This window comes from Chamaea fasciata, unplaced genomic scaffold (genome assembly GCF_029207755.1).
Source record: "Chamaea fasciata isolate MVZ Bird 193981 ecotype frontalis unplaced genomic scaffold, bChaFas1.0.hap1 SCAF_3, whole genome shotgun sequence".
Classification (NCBI taxonomy): domain Eukaryota; kingdom Metazoa; phylum Chordata; class Aves; order Passeriformes; family Sylviidae; genus Chamaea; species Chamaea fasciata.
The window spans coordinates 16,390,740-16,413,072 of record NW_027094088.1 but is presented as its reverse complement, the minus strand read 5'-3'; the positions used below and the strand labels follow the sequence as shown (position 1 = coordinate 16,413,072).

Genomic DNA, 22,333 nt, shown 5'->3' with positions numbered 1-22,333 from the left:
AGCAATTGTTGCCAGGGTATTTAAAATCTGGAGTCCACACAGTTCCCTACAGGAAATTAGGTTATTCCATTTGGTCTGAAAAATACTTCTTCCCATGTGACTCATAAGACACAAATATTAGAGCTACTACAGAAACTGCAAAGAATCAGCCAAGGCATTAATCAACTCTTAGTGAATTTTTTTCGTTCCAGAATTACCAAGAGAGTCTCTTCTCCCAGCAACAATGCAAAACAGTGTTGGACAGATGCAACAGTAATCCCAGAACATACTCTTAATACCACAGCAAAGCACTCATGACCACACTGCTCTCTATGTGGCTGCAAAGCCTATCAATGAAGTCATCCCAGAAACAAACAAATGCTATGAATTCCTCTGCAGTTGTTTACCCTCTCTACTCCTGTGTAGACAGGTCCAAAACACTCAGAGATGAACAACACTATGGTCAGTATTGATGCCTAAATACCTTCACCCACCACAAAGGAGAAAAGGTTAGAAATATAGCTATATGCTAACATTTTTCTGACAGTAAATCACCATACACCATACAGGCCAAATGAAAACAATGCAGTCTCAACTCAAATAACACCTTACTGGTTCAAAGGCAGCAACAAAACTAAGGTGTGTTACGAGTATTAGAAGTGCAAATGCAACTACTGTGGGTGCACCTTGACACACAAGTGTTGTGCTTACATGTTGGTACATATTTTAGTTTCAAGGTGACACTTGATTGATAAGATGCACCCACCAATGTGACACACTATTTACTTGGATATCAGTTGCCATACCCTTTTCTGATCTAAGCTCTTCTGTCTCCTTTTTCAGCCTTTCGATGTCTGCCAAAAGCTCCATGTTCTTCTTCTCAGATTCTTGCAATTTACTTTAAAAGAACACAAAAAAAATGTATATAAGCATTAAGAACCCAAGATACACGTCACTCTTGCTCCTGATGTCTTTCAAATGCCAGAATAAATCCACTGGGACTTGTTTAGTTTACAGAAAAAAGCCATTTATCTAATTAATAGGTTCATGTTTTTCATGTTTCTAATTTCTAAGTAATTGTGTGAGCTTGTATCCTGTGAATGAGAAAAAAAGACTGTATTTTTATGTTTTAAAAAGTCCTGTTTTTCATTAAAATTTGTTAATTAAATACCTGTGATACTAATAGATTCAGTTGAACTATTTTTTTCTCAGTTCCTTTACAGTTAGTTGTTCCAGTGCTTTCTGACTCACAGCTGAGAGGTAACACTACTCTGCAATTTGAGCACATTTCTCATTCTTGCCTGTCAAAGCAAACACTGGTTCTCTTGTTCTTACAGGATTTCCAAGGTTGCCTGTCATCCCATTACCTGGCCTGAAAAACATTCAAGGCAGGTGAACCAGATGTTCTCATTTTACAGATAACATACTTGAATCTCAGCTCTGTCCTGCTGCTTTCCTAAAGCTGCATAACACACCAGTGCTCTGAGCTGAACCTGGACACCTACAAATGGAATGACTTTCTACCAACCCCTGTTTCAAGCATTCACATAACTCAGAATAAATTCTCTTGTAGGGGTGGTGAAGTAGAAGTGAGAAAGAGAGAGGTCTAAGGAAGGAATAAAATAATTCAAAATAGTCCATTAAGCATTATTAGTTCTTACTGTGCAAATCACTATGCGATAATTGATTTTAGTCAGCTAACACAGTACAGCTATCAGCAGAATGGAAAAAAAATATATTCTAAGACACAAACCCAAACTACGGATTTGGATTTGTTATCACAACTAGGAGAGATTGTATTATTAAAGAGAAAGTGTTCCCTCTGAAAGTCTTCAAGATTACAACTTCCCCCCATAAGTGTTCAGCTGCTCAAACAATGAAGAGAGATGCTGAGTTTTTTTCTCATCTGGGTGTATGAAACTGGCATATCACTCATGATCAAATTTCCACAGACAAGGTAGATAAAATAATGATTTGATGACATTTCCTGGGAGGTATCAAAGCAAATTTGCATGAGAACAATTCAGTCTTACCACTCCGTAGAGATACAGGAAGCTTTGACTTTGTTCAGCTCATCTTGAATAGCCTGTTTGGCTCGGATTTCAGCATCCAGTGCAGACTGGAGCTCCAGCCTTGCAGACATATCCAGCTTTGCAAAGCGTCGCATCTTCCAGGGCATGTCCTAGGAAAGGATCAAAAAAGGGAGTAGAAAGAGTAAGAGGAAAGGAAGCTGAACGTGAGGAATGTAACTAACTTTCAGAACTACATTTCTCAGTCTAGTATGTCCTTAACGTAACAGCTCATTAATTCCAAAATAATCTAAAATTAAGAGTAGTGTTAGTAGCAGTATTTCTGAATTCAAGTACCAAATTCTATGTTTTATGCTGATCTTAAAAGCGAAGAGATTTTGTGAAATCTGGTTTTGATGTGCCTCAATTCAGATGACAGCTACGAAGGACATCCATACTTCACAAGTGAAAGACTTGAAGGTTTTCATGAACAAAAGCATAATTTCCTTCAACAAATTCATATATGATTATGAATTAGATACTTCAATTACAACATAGATAAAATCACATTATAAAGATATTGGTGTTCAATTAATTGATAAACAATAAATTTGGTATTCAGTTACTCAGAAGCTTTAGGAAAGTTTAACTTTCAATTAACATAGACTCTACACATAGATTATTGCTGCAGCTGAAACTGTTAAATCAGTGTTTTTTTCAAACAAAAACCCTTCTGATATATGGAAGTAAAGTCTTACTGTAGCTCTTGCACCCAAACTGGAGTTCCTCAGGGCTTCCAACTCTTCTGTCATTTTAGAGGCCAAGGCTTGAAGATAACCCCGAGCATCTTTTTCATCACTTACCCTAAATAATTACATAAGAAAAAAATAAGGTGTGTTTTAACCAAAGAATCTAAAGAAAAAACAGAAGTCTCTTCAACAAGCCAGCAACTAGAAACAGATAAATATAGAATACAAAAAGAGTCATAAAACATAAGGATAAAAACAACAACAAAAGCCCAAACAGAAACCACACAGAACTAATTCTTTGCTGCTTTGTGGAGTTCCATTAAACAATATGCATCACTAAGACAAAGAATGAAAATTGAAGAACTACCTATCACTACCTATATCTGAAATTGAGATTGTGAAAAAAAATTTTTCAACCTATTTTTAGGGAGTAAATTTAGACAAAATTCATAACCAATAATTAATGATTCAATTGTCCAGATAATACTGGAAGTCATGGTTAACTTTACTGTACCAACTTGACTATGAGAACTAGCAGTTAAACAATGATGTTACTTCAAGAAGTGCTAATTAAACAGGGAGAGTCTACTTTTAATGTTATTAAACAGCATAAACCAGACGAGGCTCTCTCATGCACCAAGCTTGTTTTCGATCCAGACATGTTTTCTGGGCGTAAAGACAACAAGCAGGAGACATGACTGTTTTTCAGATTCTTTGATCATCAGTTACAAAGAAAGAGCAACAACTTTCTGTGATTAATCGCAACAGAAGGTTCTTTCTTCACTTTGCCTCAGGTGTTAACACAGAAAAGAAAGTTGCTAAAAAATTAACTCACTGAAACTAAGTAACTTATTAAAAATCTAAAATAAACAAACAGGAAAAACCCCACCACCATCCCTCCCACCTCATTTCCTTACATGCCTGGCTCTAAACATGTTCATTTGGCCCACAGAAGAGCAACCTCAGTTCTGCAACACCAAGCCTTATGCAAGATGGTGAGCTGCCTCAGAGACTAGCAGGGTAACAGTACAGCTTGACCACAGTTAAGTCTATCAGTTCCAAACATTGAAACGTTTAGGATATGCTCTAAGTACTGAACCTCAAACAGCTTTGAATAAAATATAGGAAAGTGGGAAATAGCTTTTCTATTTCATGAGAATTAACTTACCCGTTGCTTCCTGATCTTTAAAAGTAACTCTAAACATAAGTCTGTTGGACTGGAGATAAGAGTTCTCCAGATGGTTGATTTTGTCTTGCAGTGACCTTCCAGCAGGAAGTGTTTCCCACTTCGTGCCTATAAGGCAATGTACGTTTTTCTGGTTGATACTACAGGGTTCATATACACACGTTACATGGAAATGGTGCTACTTGGAAGTTTACCATTAATAACAGAAGTTTCAACACAGATTTATAGATAGTTGCCAGGAGGCAAGCAAGTCAAGGAACACATACTCTCAACTGTCAGGGGCAAGGGAGGAACTGAAGAGCTTTCCCACAGCGGCCTTAGGGCCAGATCACACCATGAAAGCCACAGGCTAAATATCTGCAGTTTGTGGTGACTTTGGGGTGTGCAGTTTAAGGTTTGTTTAGGGAAGACAGACTACTGTAATACAGAGGAGCCAAAAGTAAAATTAGCAACCATTTTCCACAAATCTCACACCCAACATGAAAACACGGGCATTTATTGGGCTTTCTCTTTTTTGTCTCCTGGTAATAGGTTTAGTTCAAGAGATGGGGAGGAATCTAGGAAAACCCTACATGTCCTGACTATTAAAGTCAGTGAGAGTTTTTATATCAATGAGTCACTGTTTTTCCCAAGGTACATCAGAACTCAACGGAAGCAGCATATCAACTTCTTTTCCCATAACATTCTGGATGACACTTTTTGACAACCAGATAGAGATTATCTGAGCCTACGCAAACCACTTAGTTTGTAACTTAGGGCAAAAGATGTGAGAAGTAGCTAAAGATGCTTTTTGAGGTGGTGGGTGCATAATTAAATACACTGTAAAAAGAAAAAATGCTTAAGCACGAATAAAAAGAATGTGGGGGTCGCAAGGTGAGAGTAAGTTTTCCTGATGTATGAGGAGGGAAAGAGATCTGGGAATCAGCATTTAATTTTCTCTATTTTTAATGACACACGGAATCTTTGCAGAAAAAAAAAAAAGGTTCCAATTTCTATGTCCAATTTTATGATGCCACACAGATTCTTCCTGACGGAAGGTGAAGAAACACTTCAGTTATTTGGTTTATGGTGCACGGAACCCTCAGGTTCCAAATGCGGAAAAGCTGCACATGCAAAAACCTCAGAGAGATGTTCCACAGACAAGCAGAAATCTAGAAAATGAAAATATAAAGTAAATTTTTACAAATATCTGTAGAGAGTTCAAGGGAACTCCTCAAGCTCTGGAATACAGCAAATTAAAGCAGTACAGTTTGGAACGGAGGTGGTTTTGTTGTCCACTAGATGGCAAAATTCTCTCAATAATGACATAGGTTATTAAACATTATTCGACCCAAGAGCACTTGGAGCTTTTTTGTTACTGTTTTGCTGGGGTTGTTCCATTTGGTTGGCTTTAAAAAACTAAAATTAAAGAAAAAAGAGCAAGAATGGCAAATTAACTCTTACTAATGTTGCTCTCCTTATCCTCATTTTGACAGAGAGCCCTAAAAAGCACAGCAAGAACCCTAAGGAAGAAAGGTTCTTCAGGTTCCACCCAGTCACTTTCTTTACTGAAAATTTGGATTAAGTGTTCTCTTTTCAATAGAATTGCCTTTGCAAGCTTAGTTCCTTAATGCAAAGAACCCAGAAGAGCAATATGGTACAAATTCTTGTAAAATTAAACTTAACTTTTTGGTTGGAGCCAACATCATGACAACCTTCACATAACCACTGGTTGCTATCTGTATGGTGTTTGTCAGGATGCTCAGGAAGTCAGATTCCCTGGATCTCCACCCAGGATATTTTACAATACAAAACGGACCCAGAGGACTAAAGAATTTTGCTCAACAGAAGAGGTCTTAAAGTCCTGGGGTCTTACACCAAGCTCTGTTTAACCTGATTTAAAAGCCCCAAGTAAATCTGAGTCATGACTCCTCTAGTCTCTCAATGCTTTTGAATTTCTGTTGTCGTACCACTATGCTCAAAGTCTCCAACTTCATTTTTAGTTTTTCCCCTGGTGTCTCCAATTTTTTTTTTTTTTTAAAAATACTCCTCTAAAAATTTTTAACACTTTCCTCTGCTCTCAAGCCCTGAAATTTCACCCTGCCTCCAGAATTTCTGTTTTAGAGATAATTAACTTCTGACTATTCTTACCTCAAACACAGCCCATCTCAGAATTTTACATGTTTTGAGTTTCTTAACAGTTGAATGTGTATAGAATTTTTGCTATATTTTGTTCACAATTTGTGTGTGCTTTTTATTTTCTGAGAGCAAACAGATTTTAAAACAACCAAAAAAACCCCAACCCAAATTCAGGGCCTTTTTGGGTTTGATTTAGTTAAGAAGTGTTGGAAGGGGGTAGTTGGTACTTTTTTCTTCTTTTGGTGGTGGTTTTGTGTTGGAGTTTTTTTCAATGAAATCAATTAAGTACAAAAAATCTGGCTGATAAGGAAAATATTAACAAAAAATTGTGGTAAACAACTGTGACAGCTTCTGGGCAGGTGAATCTAAGCCCAACATCCATTCTAGAGGTAAAACAGGTAGGATTCAGCTCATCCACATAAACACACTCAACAAAACAGAATTATCCATCTGATACGAGTTGTGTAGGCTTCCTTTTCAAACAGTGGTGAGAACAACAGACTTCTAGAGTACTACTCATGGGACGTCTACAACTAGGTTAGATTAATCCCTTCCAATTCAAGATTCTTGCCAACTACTCTGGGAATCACTACCGAGATTTCCAGCGACCTCCTTTCTGCACAGCACAGAACTACAGTACCACAGCTATTTAAAATATTCCTTTTTAAAGTGACTGCATTAACCTCCAGTGCAATTAATCTCCTTCCCATCTCCCATAGGAAAATTTAGAGTTGACTATAAAAGCCTCAATATTTCTTACTCTTGTCAAGGAATGATGAGTGATTTGGCTAATATAAACTCGTCAATATAATAGCTCCATTAAGGCTGAATGATCCATGAGGGTTTGTTGAGTCCACAATAAAAACTGCAGTGAAAGTTTGATTCAAGTGTTTATATTAAAATATTGCCTTATTTATGGAATCTTGAGATAACAATAGCATGATTAGAAGGTTTTCATACACTATCCCTAAAGATGCAATACGGCAGAGTAAGAAAGCAGGGAAAGGCTAAAGGGAATGTGATAAGCCATTAAAATTACTCACAAGTTACAAAATCTGAGAGAAATTGCAATTTAAAAGGGCCCCAGGAATCATGATGAAAGTGACAAATCTTAATCATCTAAAGTGTGAATTCAAAGTGATTTCTTAAGAGGGAACCTCTAGATGGCAAAGCACTTAAAAAGAATTTAGGGACTTCTTGGGCTTGTGTTACCCCAAACAGGGCTAAAAACAAGTCCCTTGAACTACTACAGGCCACTGAGCAAACTCTTCACAAACCCAGTAACTAATTCCATCTACTGCCTCCTATCCTTCCTGGATCATGGTACAAAAAAAACAAGGCAGTTTTCAGGAGGTAGAAATAATGCACCCAAAAGACATATTTTAATGTAATATTAAGTTTTGAAGAGGAAGCCCACAAACTCTCCCCTACTTTTCCAGCTCCAAGGCATTCCATTGTCACACTGAAGGATGTGGACAGGTACAGACTTGAACTATATGTTCTTCTGAGGAAAACACTGGCTGGTGACTGATTAATTAAGACTAGTTTTTCTCCAAAATTAGGTGTGGGGTTTTTTCTTCCAAAATGTTTATAATAGACGCTTAAATACTTCATTTAGCACCCATGATCCCCAGAGAAGGGCCTAGTTTCAGTATGCAGTGCTGAATTCTAGGAACAGCAGATGGACATGACCAGATTATCTCGGTAACGCATGGAAAAATCTAAACATAACAAGGAAAAAATGTGACCTAAGATAAGGCCTCACAAAGCTGAAAAAAATTTAACATAAGCAGAGAAAAGTATGGAGGGAAAACTGAGATGTGTTTAGTGATGAAAAACTGGAACCAAGCCAGACTTTTAAAATTCCCGTAATGTTTGCCCTCACTATTTCTATTTTCCCCTTTACACATAATTCTTTAATTTTTAGTTCTGCACTGTTTAGAAAAGATTGTATTATCACAAGGGATCAGTAAAATGGTGCCTGTCATTCAGAAAGTTAAGTCTTGCATGATCTTTTTTCACTAAGTATCTTCAGAGATAACAAAAAACTCAAGTCCAAGCCATTGATCACATTACAGGGACATTCCTAACATGAAAAATGCTTTATCATTTGCCTGAACCACATCAGTAACACATCTTAAAATATTAAATGCTCTCATAAAAGTAAAGGAGAGGGTACAGTCTTAAAAGGTTGCTGGTACATTTTTACATTGCGTTAAGTGGAACAATCCGCAATTAATTTTGAGTTGCCTTTTCCTATAACTGCCAAGTTATATGAATGTTTTCACATAAAATTCTGAAAAATTTTGTTTGATTACCTTGGTGCAATATGATAGATAGGTACTACCTTAAACCAGTAAGATTTGTCTCACTTGTTACCTTGATCTTTTTTCTGAGTAAATATTTCCAATTGGCCAGAAATTAAAAGTTGTTTAAATTACCAATTAATTTTTATTTTTAAATTTTTGTGACTCAGGTTGTCCACTACTATCATCATTATGAGGGACAAAATTTAAAAGGAAAGCGGACCCTTTAAAATTTTTGACTTCTGTTACAAATACAATGCCTTGAGACAAATTTGACTTCATAAAATAGATCAGCATTACATACTTTTATGCAACAAACATTGCTTAAAACACGCTGGAAACCCAGAGGACAGCCCTTATGCCTTGTTATGTATTCACATGGCTCTGTTCAAAAGCCAAAACTTCTCTATATCTTGACAACAAAGCTGAACTAACATTACAACAATACCAAACTAGGTTTCCCTAAAACAATGTTTCCCATTTTTGCCTCAACACAACAAATTAGATTTTTTCACTAACACCAGACAGGAAAAACAGGGGGAGGGAATAATCAATCAGTAACAGAAAAATACTAGTATATCATGATGAAGTCTTCCTAGAAGTGGATGATTTGTAAAATAAAATGTCTGAAGACAAACTGGTTCTGTAGATGTGAAACACTGCAATGGACCACTAAAGGTGAGGGGAGAGGTGAGGGGAGACAAATAGACATGATGAGAAAAAATAAAGATAGACGAAAAACTTAGAATACACAATCTTTTCTCTCTTAATAGTTTCAACTCTTTTTCTTCTCTTTAATTTACTAGAATTGGACAGAAGACTCTAGAAATATAACATCATTATTCAGCAGAAGTACCATTACAAACATCACTTGACTGGCTTTGTGGTAGTCTCAAATACTCTCCTTTGTAAAAAAAAAAAAATCACATAAAAGTTGCACTGTATTTGTTTCATTCTGCCACATGCCAAGCAGATGAAGGAAATTAATGCTGAGACAAACACTCAGCCACTACTTTTCCCAGGCTTACTCCCTCTCGGAGGCATGAGCTCCGCACATGATTCCTTTCAGCATTCTTCCATAGCCACAAGCCACACCCAATGGCCACGATTTTCCTGCACTTTGAAAAGCACTGTTTGGTGAGACACTTTCACTCTTAAGGAGGAACACAATTTTCTGGATTTGTATATTATTAAAATCTCAGCCAAAACCCCAGCAGAATTCCAGACAGGCGTGAGGTTTCACCTCAGCACTTCCAAGTGCCATGTGCAAAGACAAAAACTCCGCCCCAGCCCCACCACACACTGAGGGGTTGCTGTCATACCATCAGAGCAGAGCACTCACCACTGGATGATCTCAGTGATTTGGGCCTCCCAGTGAGCCACGGACTCCTTCTTATCAGCCAGGTCTCTCATCTCTTCCTCCAGCTGCCGATTATTCATACTCAGCCTCTCAAACATGGTGGTGAGCTGAGGGAGAATTTAAACAACTCGTTAAAAGTATAAACTGCTGTGACTCCATCTCTGTGCAGACTCAAAACCACATGTTCCCCTCTCCCACACCTTGCATCTGCTTTAGAAATTGGTACTGGCCATCACAATAAACACCATGTAAGGATAAAAGCCACTATCTCTTCTTATGTATAACCTTCGCTGTACTGAAAAAACACTTTTAAGGACTTGAACAGCATTTTTACTCTACCAATTTAATGAGTTTTCTGAGAATTAGTCTCCAAATACCTCTAAAACTCCTAGAAGGTTTCTGCTTTGCACCATATACATGTGGAATGTATGGTAGAGAAAAACTTACACTGGAAGTGCAAAGCAAAGGCATAAAAATTGTTAGGGCTCAGGTAAGATTGCTGAACCTCTCCCTTGTTTAGTAACCATGGAGAGAGAGAGACTGAACAGATACAGGCATGAGACAGTCCAGAGATTCTCCAGGTGTCTCACATTCCCTTATTTTTCGTTTGACTGACTGGTAGACAGGGAAATTGAAATTAAATGCGCATCTCTAAGTACAATATGTTATACCTAGCAATTAACCTCTCTCATTCAAATTGCTGCCATTCATACAGGCACATTCTGCAAGACAAAAGCCACAGCGAACCCAAGCTGGTATTGGGAACTAAACCTTCATTATGTTAAGTAATTATTCAGAAAGTCAAATTGGAATCAGAGACCAGATAGCTTTTATAGGAAGAAGGCCTGCTTAGGAAAATGAAATCTCAGGTGAAAGCTTCTTTTAGTACTGAAATTTATTAACAATTCAAAATGATAAAAGAATGGTTAATTTAAAGTCTATTTTGCTTTTTACTCCAAATATGAATAACTCCACATCCTATTTATCATTTAAATGGGCTTATAATTTAAATATGCCTACTTATTATATGTCATTTGACAAGAAAAATACAAAGGTAATGGGGAAGAGGGAGAGAGCAGACAAACTATCAAAGTGACAAGGCTCTTTCTTAGTTTTCTTGGACTAAGCCTACCTATAGGCATATATATTGTCTGTCTTATACTAGTATGAAAATATACTGTAATTTGAGCACAGACATGCAAACATGCTTACTTTGAAGAACACTGTGCTTTCATCATATCTTTAGAAAATTTAATGCATTACAAAAGGAATAGACAAGTTTAGCAAGACTTGGGATAATGCACAATGAACTTGAATAACCTGTCAAAATGAACAATAAAGAGACAATCCAAATGCACGAATCATAATTATTTCTTGCTCAACACAGTTCAGTTAATATGCCTTATCATTTGTATTTTTTTAGTATCTCAAAGTAACACTTAATCTCAAAGGGTAGGAGGGGCCCTGGTATCTCAAACGATTGACATGCAAATGTACTCTAAGTAATCACATCATTAACAATGTATTTTTATATTTGGGTCATACAATGAAATAATCCTTTTTGTTGGCTTACAGTGCTGTCTAGAATAAATCTTACCAAAATGTAAGACCATCTAATTCCATTCCCACACATAAATACTCATATGCATATATATATATATATACACACACAAGCCTTCTCAAATTCAGATGCATGTCGATACTTTATATCTAATATTAATCACCGATTTTTGTGTAACATCAATTTCTGCTTTCATTTAAGAGTTAGTAATAATCAATGCAGCTCCGTACTTTCCAATTTGTACATAGCATACAATAGTTGTAAATTCAGGGCTCAACTAATCAGCACTTACCTTATCAAGTTCATTCGTAAGTTTTTTGTTTTCCTCTGTCAGCAGAATCTTTTCTCGTTCATACTTTTGTTTGAACTCTGTTTCAAATTCCTCTCTTTCACTTTGGCTAAGAAATAAAGTGAAGCAGAATTAGAAAGTTTTCTATTCTGACTCACCCCATTATTCATTTAAACACAAAGAGATCAGTGCACACACACGTTGAAGGGAAGTGCGACATTGATAATAGCACAGCCTATTCAAATTAAGCAGTTTAACATACCACCATCTTAGGACTGCAAGCCAGTTTGTTCAATTTTAGAGTTAGTACAGAATCCTTCAGTACAGAATTAACAGAGCTCCACCAAGCTGATGTTTATCAACCCACTTACACAAATTTTATTCTTCAGATGTATCCTTGAAACAATGAGCAGCTGTAATCCTGCAGACCAAAGCATGTGTCGGCATTGTAAAATCCTTAGGGCGCATTCTCAGCTCACATGAACATTATTGCAACACACGTTTCTATAATTCCAAGTTTCACACAGAATGAAAGGCAAAAATGACCACACATGAAACCAGAGCATACAGAAGCCAAATTAGAGCACTTGAGGCTGGGTCTCTGAAGAGAAAAGCTTATATGGGGTAGTCTTTGGGCAATGTAGAACAGCACAGAAGTCATATCTGAACTGTTAATACAGGTATCATATACTCACTATGAGTATAAGTGGATGGATAACTTATGCATTCCTAGTATCACCAGATTCTACAGCAAGTTTGGACCATTCTCTGAGAAAGTCTCACAGTAGCTGTTTTCCCCAGATCTCCTCTTCTCCCATGGATGTAATTCAGTAGATGAGAACCCCTGGCTGATTCTGCTTAATATCAACTTTGATCTTGCACAATGAATGTGGGAACCTGAAAACAAACGAAGCTGCAGGGCCCTCTGCCAAAAAAACCCATGGAATTTCCTTCAAGTGGTACACAGCAATGTTTTAGATGTGTAACTCCCACCGTGCATCTACTGCTTTCAGATTCACTAGCCTTGCATCTTGTATCACCTTTTTATCAATTATTCAGGTCACTGGTACAAAGTTCATCAGTAGTTGATAGAACTATACAACAAATGCCACAGATATAGAAAATATCCGCTCAGCAAATACCAAATGTCCAGTCTGAAAAGACTTGAAAAAGTGTCCAGTATTAAAGGTTAACTCTGTAAAAATAAAATCTAGGGGAAACCTTGTCTTGAGCGCTGCAATTTTTTTTTTCTAGATACTGATCAGAATTTTACACAATGCAAACATAAATTACGTTCTTGTTTCTTTTTCTGAGATGCAGAACTACTACAGCTTTGCCTAACTGAGAGGACACCCTCCAAAAATTAGAAATGTCAGTGGTTACAGTGAAACCAGTTAAGAGGAATGCTGGTTTGTATTTCCTACTCTTAATTTGAAATCCATTTAGTTCTTCAATCACTCTTTAAAATCTAGTACATGTTAAACTCCTGGTCAAATTCTATGTTGCCAGGCGTTCTTTGAAATGTAACACTTCATCCTAGTAAAGTTACATACTGCCTCACTGTTTAAATGCCAAGTTTGAAATTCACCACCACTCCGTTTCTAGATCAACAGATTCCACGTATAAGATGAGCAGTGTAGGGAAAAGGCAGGAAGAGATTAAAGAACACTGGATGTCATAGGAATTAACAACAGGTCCTGCTTCTGTTTTCAAGGCATAGATTCAAAGCTAATTTTGCAGACAGAAGACCAAACTAACTTTTAATGAATTTCTTTTATGCAGCTTTCCTGGGTTTGTTTAGGTTTTTTTTTTTTTTTTTGTATTTGTTCTATTCCTTTAAGGCTTTAGGGCTCAAAGCAGCCATAAATGGCAGTGGATTAAGGACGCTGTGGATTAGTGAAAGAGCCCAATGTATTTGTAATTTTCTATATTTTACATTCTTAATTCAGCTGGTGGTTGTCATTAGTCCAGTAAGTCAGATTGCTACAGTATAATACAGAAATGAAGATACATTTGAAACAGAGGAGAATGTGCGTATAATCCATCACACCCAAACAGTGACTCAGCAAACAAGAGAACTGTGACAGACTCCATAGGTGTACCTTGGACAGGCAGCAAGATCAAACTAATGCTTTTGTTTTGAAGCCTGGCATCCTCCTCTCCCATCACACTTCTTCTCTCATCTAACATTTAGCTATGTGTCTCCTTTTCAAGTTAAGAAAATATACACGACCCAGATTTCTTTTTATCAGTAAAACTGCAGCAAACCACACACAAGCAATGTGAAATACTGCTTCATGGTATGACTTTGTCATTCCAGTTCTTTATTGCATCTGTACAAAGCACCCAAATATTTTATCTTACTGCTCTGAAACCAAGAAAAATAGACCTGAAACAAACACCAGCCTCCAGGCTTCTTTATATCACACAATTTAAAACCAGCAAATGATGTTCTATAAAGCTCTCTGCTTTATAAATCCATCATTAAATGACAGGCCTAAAAGAAGTTTCCACAAATGTGGTTTATTTTACACTGCATCTTCTTCTGAAATATTTCCTAATGGCAATTCTAAGAAATGGAATCTCATGCTACACAGATCAGTGGCCTGATACTGTGTTCCTCTGCTTCCAACTTTAATAGCATACAGTTTATGAGACTTCAGCAAAGCACAATCATTTTGTACAGGAAGGTAATCTCTCCCTTGAAGACTTATGCTTTTGAAATAGCAGAAGTTTGAAAGCTTAAAATTGAAGGAAACAAAGTGAAATATCTATTTAAAAAATGCAAACCAGAAACCACCAACGTGCAAGTTACTCAAAAATCTACATACAGATTTTGTCAAAGCTCTTACTGATCCTTGCTTAGAATAACCTATTGTAATTCACTCATCTTACACAGTAATACAACCATATCCTAATACCAAGATCTTTTTGAAATATGCACTGAAGATTATTTTTAGACTACTAAAATATTTTTGCCAAACTGTATAAGCACACTTCAACTCCACACCCACCCAAGCCTATTGTTGGAATAATTCCACTTATTTCAGCACAAAGCCTCCAGGTGCTTCCTTTTCAGTGCTTACATTCAACACCTCTCTACTGGAAGACTCACAAAAAGCTTTTCATACCAGACTACAAAAGCTAAAAACAATATGGATAAGCACAAACAGAAAATCTATGTTCTTCTAAGGAAAACTACCAAATATTGAATAGCAACAGCAATTCCTTCATTCCTAATGCTTAAACTTCGCTTCTACATTGCAGAAGTCAAACCACAGCATAACTTGAATAGTGGACTTCTGCCTTTTTGTGGAGTCCTAAGGCTTGCCTGAGATTTTGCAGATTTGTTTAACAAAAGACAGATAAGATCAGGCCTTCACCGATCACTAATCATGTGCTTGGACACCTGACTTAAAATGAAGCTGCATCCCTTGCCACGAGGAGCCAAGTGTCAGATGCCTGTTACATGACACATTTCTGCTCATGCTTTAAAATATTCTCTTACACAAACACTTGAAACACATACAGAAATACATGGTTATGACAGCATCCACTGCGGATTTGTACCCAGTTCTTTTTGTATTTATAGAGAGAGACGAGACTGAAAGAAAGTTTATGAGCTAGTCAGAATGGACATTTAGTTAGAATGCCTGCAGCTGTATGACATTAGAATTGGGAAAGAAGGAGTTTTTGGTGTGGTCACTGCTTGGAGGTGCGATCCTTACAAACAATTTAACCTGCAGAAAGAAGTATTCATGATTCTTTAATGAATATTCCTCCTTCTGAGACACTGCTGGACTTAAAAGAGTGTCACAGCATCACTTTTGTATTTTACAAGACAGAATAGCCTTTCGTGCATTTGTAACGCATTGGTCAGCAAGACCATTAAGTTGCGTCACAATGAAAACACGCTGCCGGGGCAAATGTTACCGCTCCACCTAAAACAAAGCTGCAAACTCCTGTGCTGTTAGTAGGTCCAGACTATTTAATAGCTGCATGCTAGGAAGAAACAGTTCATGCACTGCATTCTAGGCTGCATGATCTATGTTCCCTGCTGAATACAATTTACCAGAAATACAGTGTTTCCACCTCTATTTGCATAATTATTTTGGAAAAAAAAATTGTATTTAATTTACTACTTATATTTAAAGGGCTTGCTATAGTTTGGCTAAGCTCTCATCAGGGACTTCTCCATGGTTTCTCTCATTTGCCATCTTGCCACAGCAGCAAAAAGACTCATCTATATTAGTGTCTTTAAAGCATTCTGAATTTTTTATGAATGAACATGAGCATGTTGAATTTATAACTTATGCCCACTACTACACCATCCAACATCAAAACTTGTTTTTATTGATGAATGCCTCTAGGAACAATCTCAAGGCCCGTTATAAGCTCCACTATGTGGGAGAGAAAAAAGCGGGTCTGACAAATTACCATGTCAGAAGAGATAAAGCAGCTTACGCCCACAGTAGTCTGCTGACTGATGTTAACACTGGATGGAACCCAGCATGGATTAGCCTCAGCTCACATAAAGTGACTGTTCCTGTGCTGGCAGAAATGTAAACAATACTTGGTCTCTAACACATTACCTTTGCATCAAAAGATGAAAATACCAAATAAAAGAAAAATGTTGAAAAACTGTTTTAAAGTGCAACAAAAGCTTCAGGGGTCAACTCACCCCGAGCTGCAAGTCTGTAACTCAAGTTACATACCTTGGAACAGTCAGCCAGTAAAACAGTTCTGGTGCAAAATTAACTGTTTCAGTACAAGGATGTGCAGTTTTTTGTTCTGTTCCGTTTTTAAGGGTGACTGTTTCCAACCCTAACATCAGCTCAGCCAAAATGCAACAGTCTGCATTACATTTAAGAAAGTGACAGTGTGTTTGGAACAATACTAGGAGACTTCAAAGGGTTAAAAATAGGTAAATTTCATACAATACTCACTTTTCTCTTCTGGTTTTCTCTAACTTGTCTTTCAAAACCATGATCTCCTTCTTGAGGGCAAGCTGCTGGCTCTCTGCATCCCGCAATTCTTTCTTCAGACTTTTTATTTCATTAGCATGCATTATTTCACGTTTGGATAGCTCCTCTTCATAGAAAACACTCTTCTTTTCCAGGTCTGCCTTTAATTTAGTGATCTCTTGCTGGTGTTCTATACTGCTTACCCCAGGTGAGCGACCAACCTGTTTTTGCTGAAATAAACAGCCCCAAATTAACACCCAAGAATGCTGAAAATGATGCTTAATAACAACTCAATATTCCAAAGTCTTTGTTTAGAAATATCCCATTAGGGCCTTGAGTTAAACACATCTATCTCAATTTTTTCCAAATTTGTTGAGAGCATAAATCTGAATGACACTCTATTATTCTGTTATTTAAGTGCAGTAGTAGTTTTCAAGCCATTGTAAATTTGATCATCACTTTAAAAGCCTCTGGTCACATTCTGACTCCCCTTAAATGCAATCAGAAAATGACTACAGAATTAAAGACTTTGATGCTTCCACTCACACAGTTGACAGCAACAAGTTCAAGAGACTTTCACAAATGCAGAATAAGGACTAGGATACACAGTTAATATACTCTGAAGGATAAATAATTTCTGGAAAAGCTATACTAAGACAAGCAGAGGCTTTACTGAAGGTTGAAGTCTAGCTACAGAAACACTGTATGGATTGTATCAGGAGGGAAACCCCGACCTATTTTACTTAAACTGCCCATTTCTATCATAGTGGATTAACAGGAAAAACAATCTTTAAACAATAAGAGTAATTACTTCACTTTTCACAGCTTCATAGCTCTCTTAGTGAGGTCTTCTGGCTTTTCAATAGTCTTTACACACTGCTTCAGGATACAAACACATTTGCACCAAATGCTGCACTCACTAAACTCATTGTCCTGTCATAACATAGAGGAGGAGCAAGATCAGGTTCAAAGTGAGATAGTGGCATGACATGCACTGAAATCCAAGTATGGAAATAACTTTTTAATGTCAACATATGGACAACTTGGTTTGGAATTTCTTCTGGTTTTTAAAGTATGTAATTAAAGGTATTCTAAGAAGAGCAAATTCATAAAAACACTGTTTTGACAAAGTGCAGGCAACTGGAAAATCTACTTCCTTTTGGTGACTGTGTCACACCTTCCAGAAGATTGAAGGTATTTTGTTAATCATACCTCCGTTCTTACCATGAGATGTTAAAAACCTCTCAGTCACCCTTAATTTGGCACAGCTTTGGGTAATTTTCTTTTGCTGATGTATGAAGAGGCTTTAAGAGCTAAATGTCATTGCAGAACATTCCAATGAGCTGAATTTGTACCATGACAAATCCTGTGAGAAAGCTGGGCCTTGCTGTTTGTGTCAGCAAAAAACTGCAAAACCCCCTACATGTACGAGGCAGAGATGTGCTGCTACTGCACTGTTTTCTCTAACTCATCAAAACAACCATCTGTTTTGATCTAAGAGTAAAATCCTGCCCTTAGGCTGCAGAACGATAAACTGGAGAAAGACGATGCCATCCTAAGAAAGTGCTTTGGAGAAAGAAAGATTTTTTTTTTAAAAAAAGCAAGCGTAGTAATTTCCTTTCATGCACAGGCAGTTAACTATGGAACTTGTTTGTTACTTCCCAACATCCTAAATTGTTCACACATATAGGGCAACGGAGCATAGAAAAAGTTTAGGCTTTGCAATATCCTCTATCAGGTACCTAATGTGTTAGTGGAATTGCACATTTCTTACCACAATGGAAAGATACTATAGCAACCATAAGAGAGAGGGTGCAGTAGATGAGAAAACCAAATGGTATTGAACAATGGCTTAGAGAACTAGGGAGATTTAGTAAACAGAGAATACATTTTTAATTGATGCAAACACATATTCCAAACAGACACTTTCATACATGCCTATTTCAAATGGACAAATGGTGCAACTGAGACATAATGCATCTCCTGGCACACGGACAGCTGCTGTTTAATGCACCCCTCTCGGCTAACAGGGCACGCTGCTGACTAATATTGAGCCTGATTTTACTGAAAATCAGTAAAAATACATGACATCCACAGGATCCCCTCTGTCCACACATTTCACTGATGAGTTTGCAGAACACCCGCAGGTCAGTGCTGCAGCACTTGGCTGAACAGAAGGCACACTGCCTTCTTCCCAACAGGCTCTTCATCCATGGATTCTCTGACCTTATCCTTTATCACAGACTCTACTCCTTTCCTGAGGAAGCTGCACCCAGTCCTCTGCACCTCCCCAGATGATCTGAATGAGCGTTACAGTGGCACAGTGGGCTGCCCGTAATACGCGGGTTCACATCTTGGCCAGCAGCTCTCTTCTCATTTAAGTTCCTTCAGAACTCCCTCAGGTGACTTCACGTCTGATTCACCTGCCAGCCCTCCTGCTTCCTGCAATCATCCCAGACACATCCAGCTCATGTGCTCAGCCTGCTGCAAAGAACACACTCTGTGGCAATCTCCCCTCCTTCAGCAGTGAAGTCTGGGACTTGTGGAGCATTTTTTGCCACTGCTCTATTAGCTCAGAGGTTGACTTTTCCATCCCCAAGCAGCCCCATGAGTTTCCTGAGGTTTTCTGCTTTGGATTTAAAGAACTCTCTGGAATCACTCTGAACATCCTCCGCAAAATGCTTCCTAAATTCTCTTCATTTTGCTCTCAACATCCTGTTTACACTTAACCTTCCCTCATTTATGGTCTTTTCTACTCTCCTTATCTGGAGAAACCTTTCTTTCTTCTTTAAACACTTGCTTTTGTGTATAGGAGAGCTCCCTGAATTTAACTAAGGAGCCACGCAGAGCTTTTACTGAATGGACAGTGCAGTATCACAAAAACCACATGTGCTACAAAGTGTACTCACTGAATTGTAAAATATTACCAATAAGCTAAAATTCCCTTTTCCTCTTCTGGCAAACTTGCCCTGCTGTTATAAATGAGCGTATCATTTATTCTCAACAGATCTCCCAAAAATTCTTCTCATCTCTTAAACTGTCATACAAACTCCTTGCTGATGGGGACGATTCATGGAAGCAGAAGAAACACATATTAATTTTTAGATAACAATCTGAATTCACAGCAGTAGAAACTTTATTAATCCAAATTTCATATTGAATGGATTTCTTTATTTTATTTTAGCAAGGAAGGCCAAATAGAGGTATGTCTGCAAAAACTCACCAAACTTTCTGTGCCATAACTTGAAGTTCATTAATGTCTCAGAGAATTCTAATGAAAAAAGACTTGGTCATTTAAATTAAGACCAGATTAGGACTAATGTCACATTTTGCCTAAAAGGTTTAGAATTACCCTACTGCACAAAACATTTGGAACAGGATTTTGCTGTAAATGAACAGCAATCCATATAAGTAAATTAAAAACTTTCTATTCAATTTTTGAGAAAGCCTAACTTCTCTAGAGCACTGCATAAAAAGCTAAATCACAGAATAAAATAACAGTTAACATTCTTGGCTGCCTTAAATTTCTTCTATTAAAATCACATGCACATGTCAGCAATCTCATCAATATAAACAAAGCCTTCAAGCTCAGTGCTGTTCTTGGGCAGAAATGCCTCATCTTCTGGCAGAATGTACTAGAACTGTGCCTTTATGGTTACATCAGTTGACATCTGTTGAGCAGGAAACCTGAGGAACTACACAGCAGACAGAACACCTATAGAGAAACCCGCCTACATTGCAGGTTTATCTTCAAATATTTAACCATCCTATACTAAAAAAAAAAAAAAAAAAAGCTTTTAACAGGTAAAGTTAAACAAAATATTAATGGAAGCAATGTGGTAAAATACGGTTGGTTATTAACAAATAGCACATCAGGCAAATGTTCATTTTTCTGGACAATAATGCAATGCATGCCTGTGTTAACATTCAGCACCAACTGAAGTGACAGACTGACAAACCCTTTTGTCCTACATCTGAAAGCAATCAAACAGATCCAAGTCCTAGTTGACTAGTAAGTTTGCAGGTGTTAATATCAAAACAGACTAACCTTTAGCCCTTCTACTTCGCTTTCCAACTGTTTAGAGTACTGTTCACTCCTCTCTCGCAATTTCCTGTCTTTGGATGCCTCAGCAGCTGCAGCTTCAGCTTGGACTTCCAGCTACAAAAGTACATACGTTTTTAATAGATAGGATTCTGTGGGTTTTTTTCCAAAATCTATTGATGGTTTTCAATATAAGAGAGAAATCTTCAGCACCAAACTGAACACTTCAAAGTCTTAGAAAACAAAATTGATACTGTTTGAAACAACAGACAAAAGGTTAGATTTACAAATCAAAAAAAAAAAAACCCACCAAAACTTAGAAAACCTTACATATAACTTATTCATAGAGTCTAAACAATCTTCTCACCACTTACTTCTTTTTTAAGTCTCTCTGTTCTGCGTAACTCTTGCCTTAAACTTTCTACTTTTTGCATCACCACTTCCATTTCTTCCTCCTTATCTCGGAGCTGGCGGGCAAGCTTTTGTTTTTGAGAGTGCAAGTCTGTCAGCCGCTCGTTCATCTCTGAGAATTCCTGCATTGCCAATTTCCGCTGGCTGTGTGCATCTTTCAGCTCTTTGGCTTGGGATTTTAATCTGTCACTAGACTCTGCCAGTTCCTACAGTTTAAAAAAAGAATTAAGTAATAAACCTAGAAAGCTACAAGGCCAATTCTGTCTTTGGATGCACATCTAACACCTTCTCCAGAGCGAATAGAAACTACATATTCTTTTTTATTTCATGAATGCATCTACAATACAGATTGCATGCCCCTATAAATAAGGAAAGAGGCATGTTTTACACTAGAGTTGGTAAAATTCCATAAATGTAAACCAAGTAGGAGTCTACTCCATTATTACAGGTAAACACAATGCTTTTCAAGCACTTGCATTACAATATAAAAATACCTTGCATTCTTAATGCAAAAATATCATTAGCATTTTTTTAAAAAAATTACTTAAATAAATTACAAGAATCTCAAGTGTTAAATGATTAAAACTGAATGGAAAACTCTCCTCTATGAAAATTTTTACTCAAGAAGCTTTTGAAAACTGGCCTGCAATGGCAAATATGATTTCCATACACTGTATCTTAATATCAAATATCAGGGAAAGTTTCAGGCAACAAAACACTGCAGTGAATAAAAGCAATATATGATAACTATTCTTTTCACCAGCATGAAATAACAGTGCTAGTGCAGTGATAACTTCACACCACAATACCTTCACAAAGCTTGCTGTGCTCTAGATTTGTGCCACCACACTACCACACTACCAGTTTAAATAGTTCAATAATGTTCAGTCAAACCAGAGCAGAAAAAAGAAGTAAGGAAAAGCAAATTTCAGGACAAAAACTCCACCAGCAGGAAGAATTAACATTTGGCACTGCTGACATCCATGTAAATCTGAAAACATTTCTAAGATTCTTAAAAGGAGATCCTAATTACTATGAGTTGGTTTAGAAGAGAGATGGTATTTCTGGGACAAACTGGCAGCTTTCAAAATTTTAAGAGCCTCAAGTGTCTGAAGAAATAGTGTTAAACACAGCCGGCACATCAACTTCAGTGTGGACTCTAAAATACCAGTATAATCACAAGGCAAAACAGGTTTTATATATTTCACACCGGATTACAGGTTGATTTAATAATGAATACAAAAAAGAGCCATGAAAGACAGTATGTTATAAATAAGAAAATGAGGGATAAGGGAGATAGAGAAGAAGAAACAAAATCCAGTACTCTTTAACGGTAGATATTTCAAATTACTTTTCAAT

At 37.2% G+C, this 22,333-nt stretch overlaps 1 protein-coding gene across 4 annotated transcripts in view; it reads right to left on the bottom strand.

Moving 5' to 3' along the window:
• The window catches only part of CDC42BPA (CDC42 binding protein kinase alpha), a 185,428-nt gene that overhangs the window by 46,474 nt on the left and 116,621 nt on the right, over nt 1-22,333 (bottom strand). For 3 of the 4 annotated variants that reach the window (XM_066178138.1, XM_066178139.1, XM_066178140.1), the window contains exons 14-21: nt 20,938-21,180; nt 20,570-20,680; nt 16,504-16,751; nt 11,561-11,666; nt 9,690-9,814; nt 2,747-2,852; nt 2,013-2,161; nt 786-877 (exon numbers count right to left, since the gene is read on the bottom strand). In XM_066178138.1, coding sequence (XP_066034235.1) covers nt 786-877; nt 2,013-2,161; nt 2,747-2,852; nt 9,690-9,814; nt 11,561-11,666; nt 16,504-16,751; nt 20,570-20,680; nt 20,938-21,180 — 1,180 coding nt within the window. The remainder of the gene's footprint in view (nt 1-785; nt 878-2,012; nt 2,162-2,746; nt 2,853-9,689; nt 9,815-11,560; nt 11,667-16,503; nt 16,752-20,569; nt 20,681-20,937; nt 21,181-22,333) is intronic. The other variant, XM_066178141.1, reaches the window with a different exon arrangement.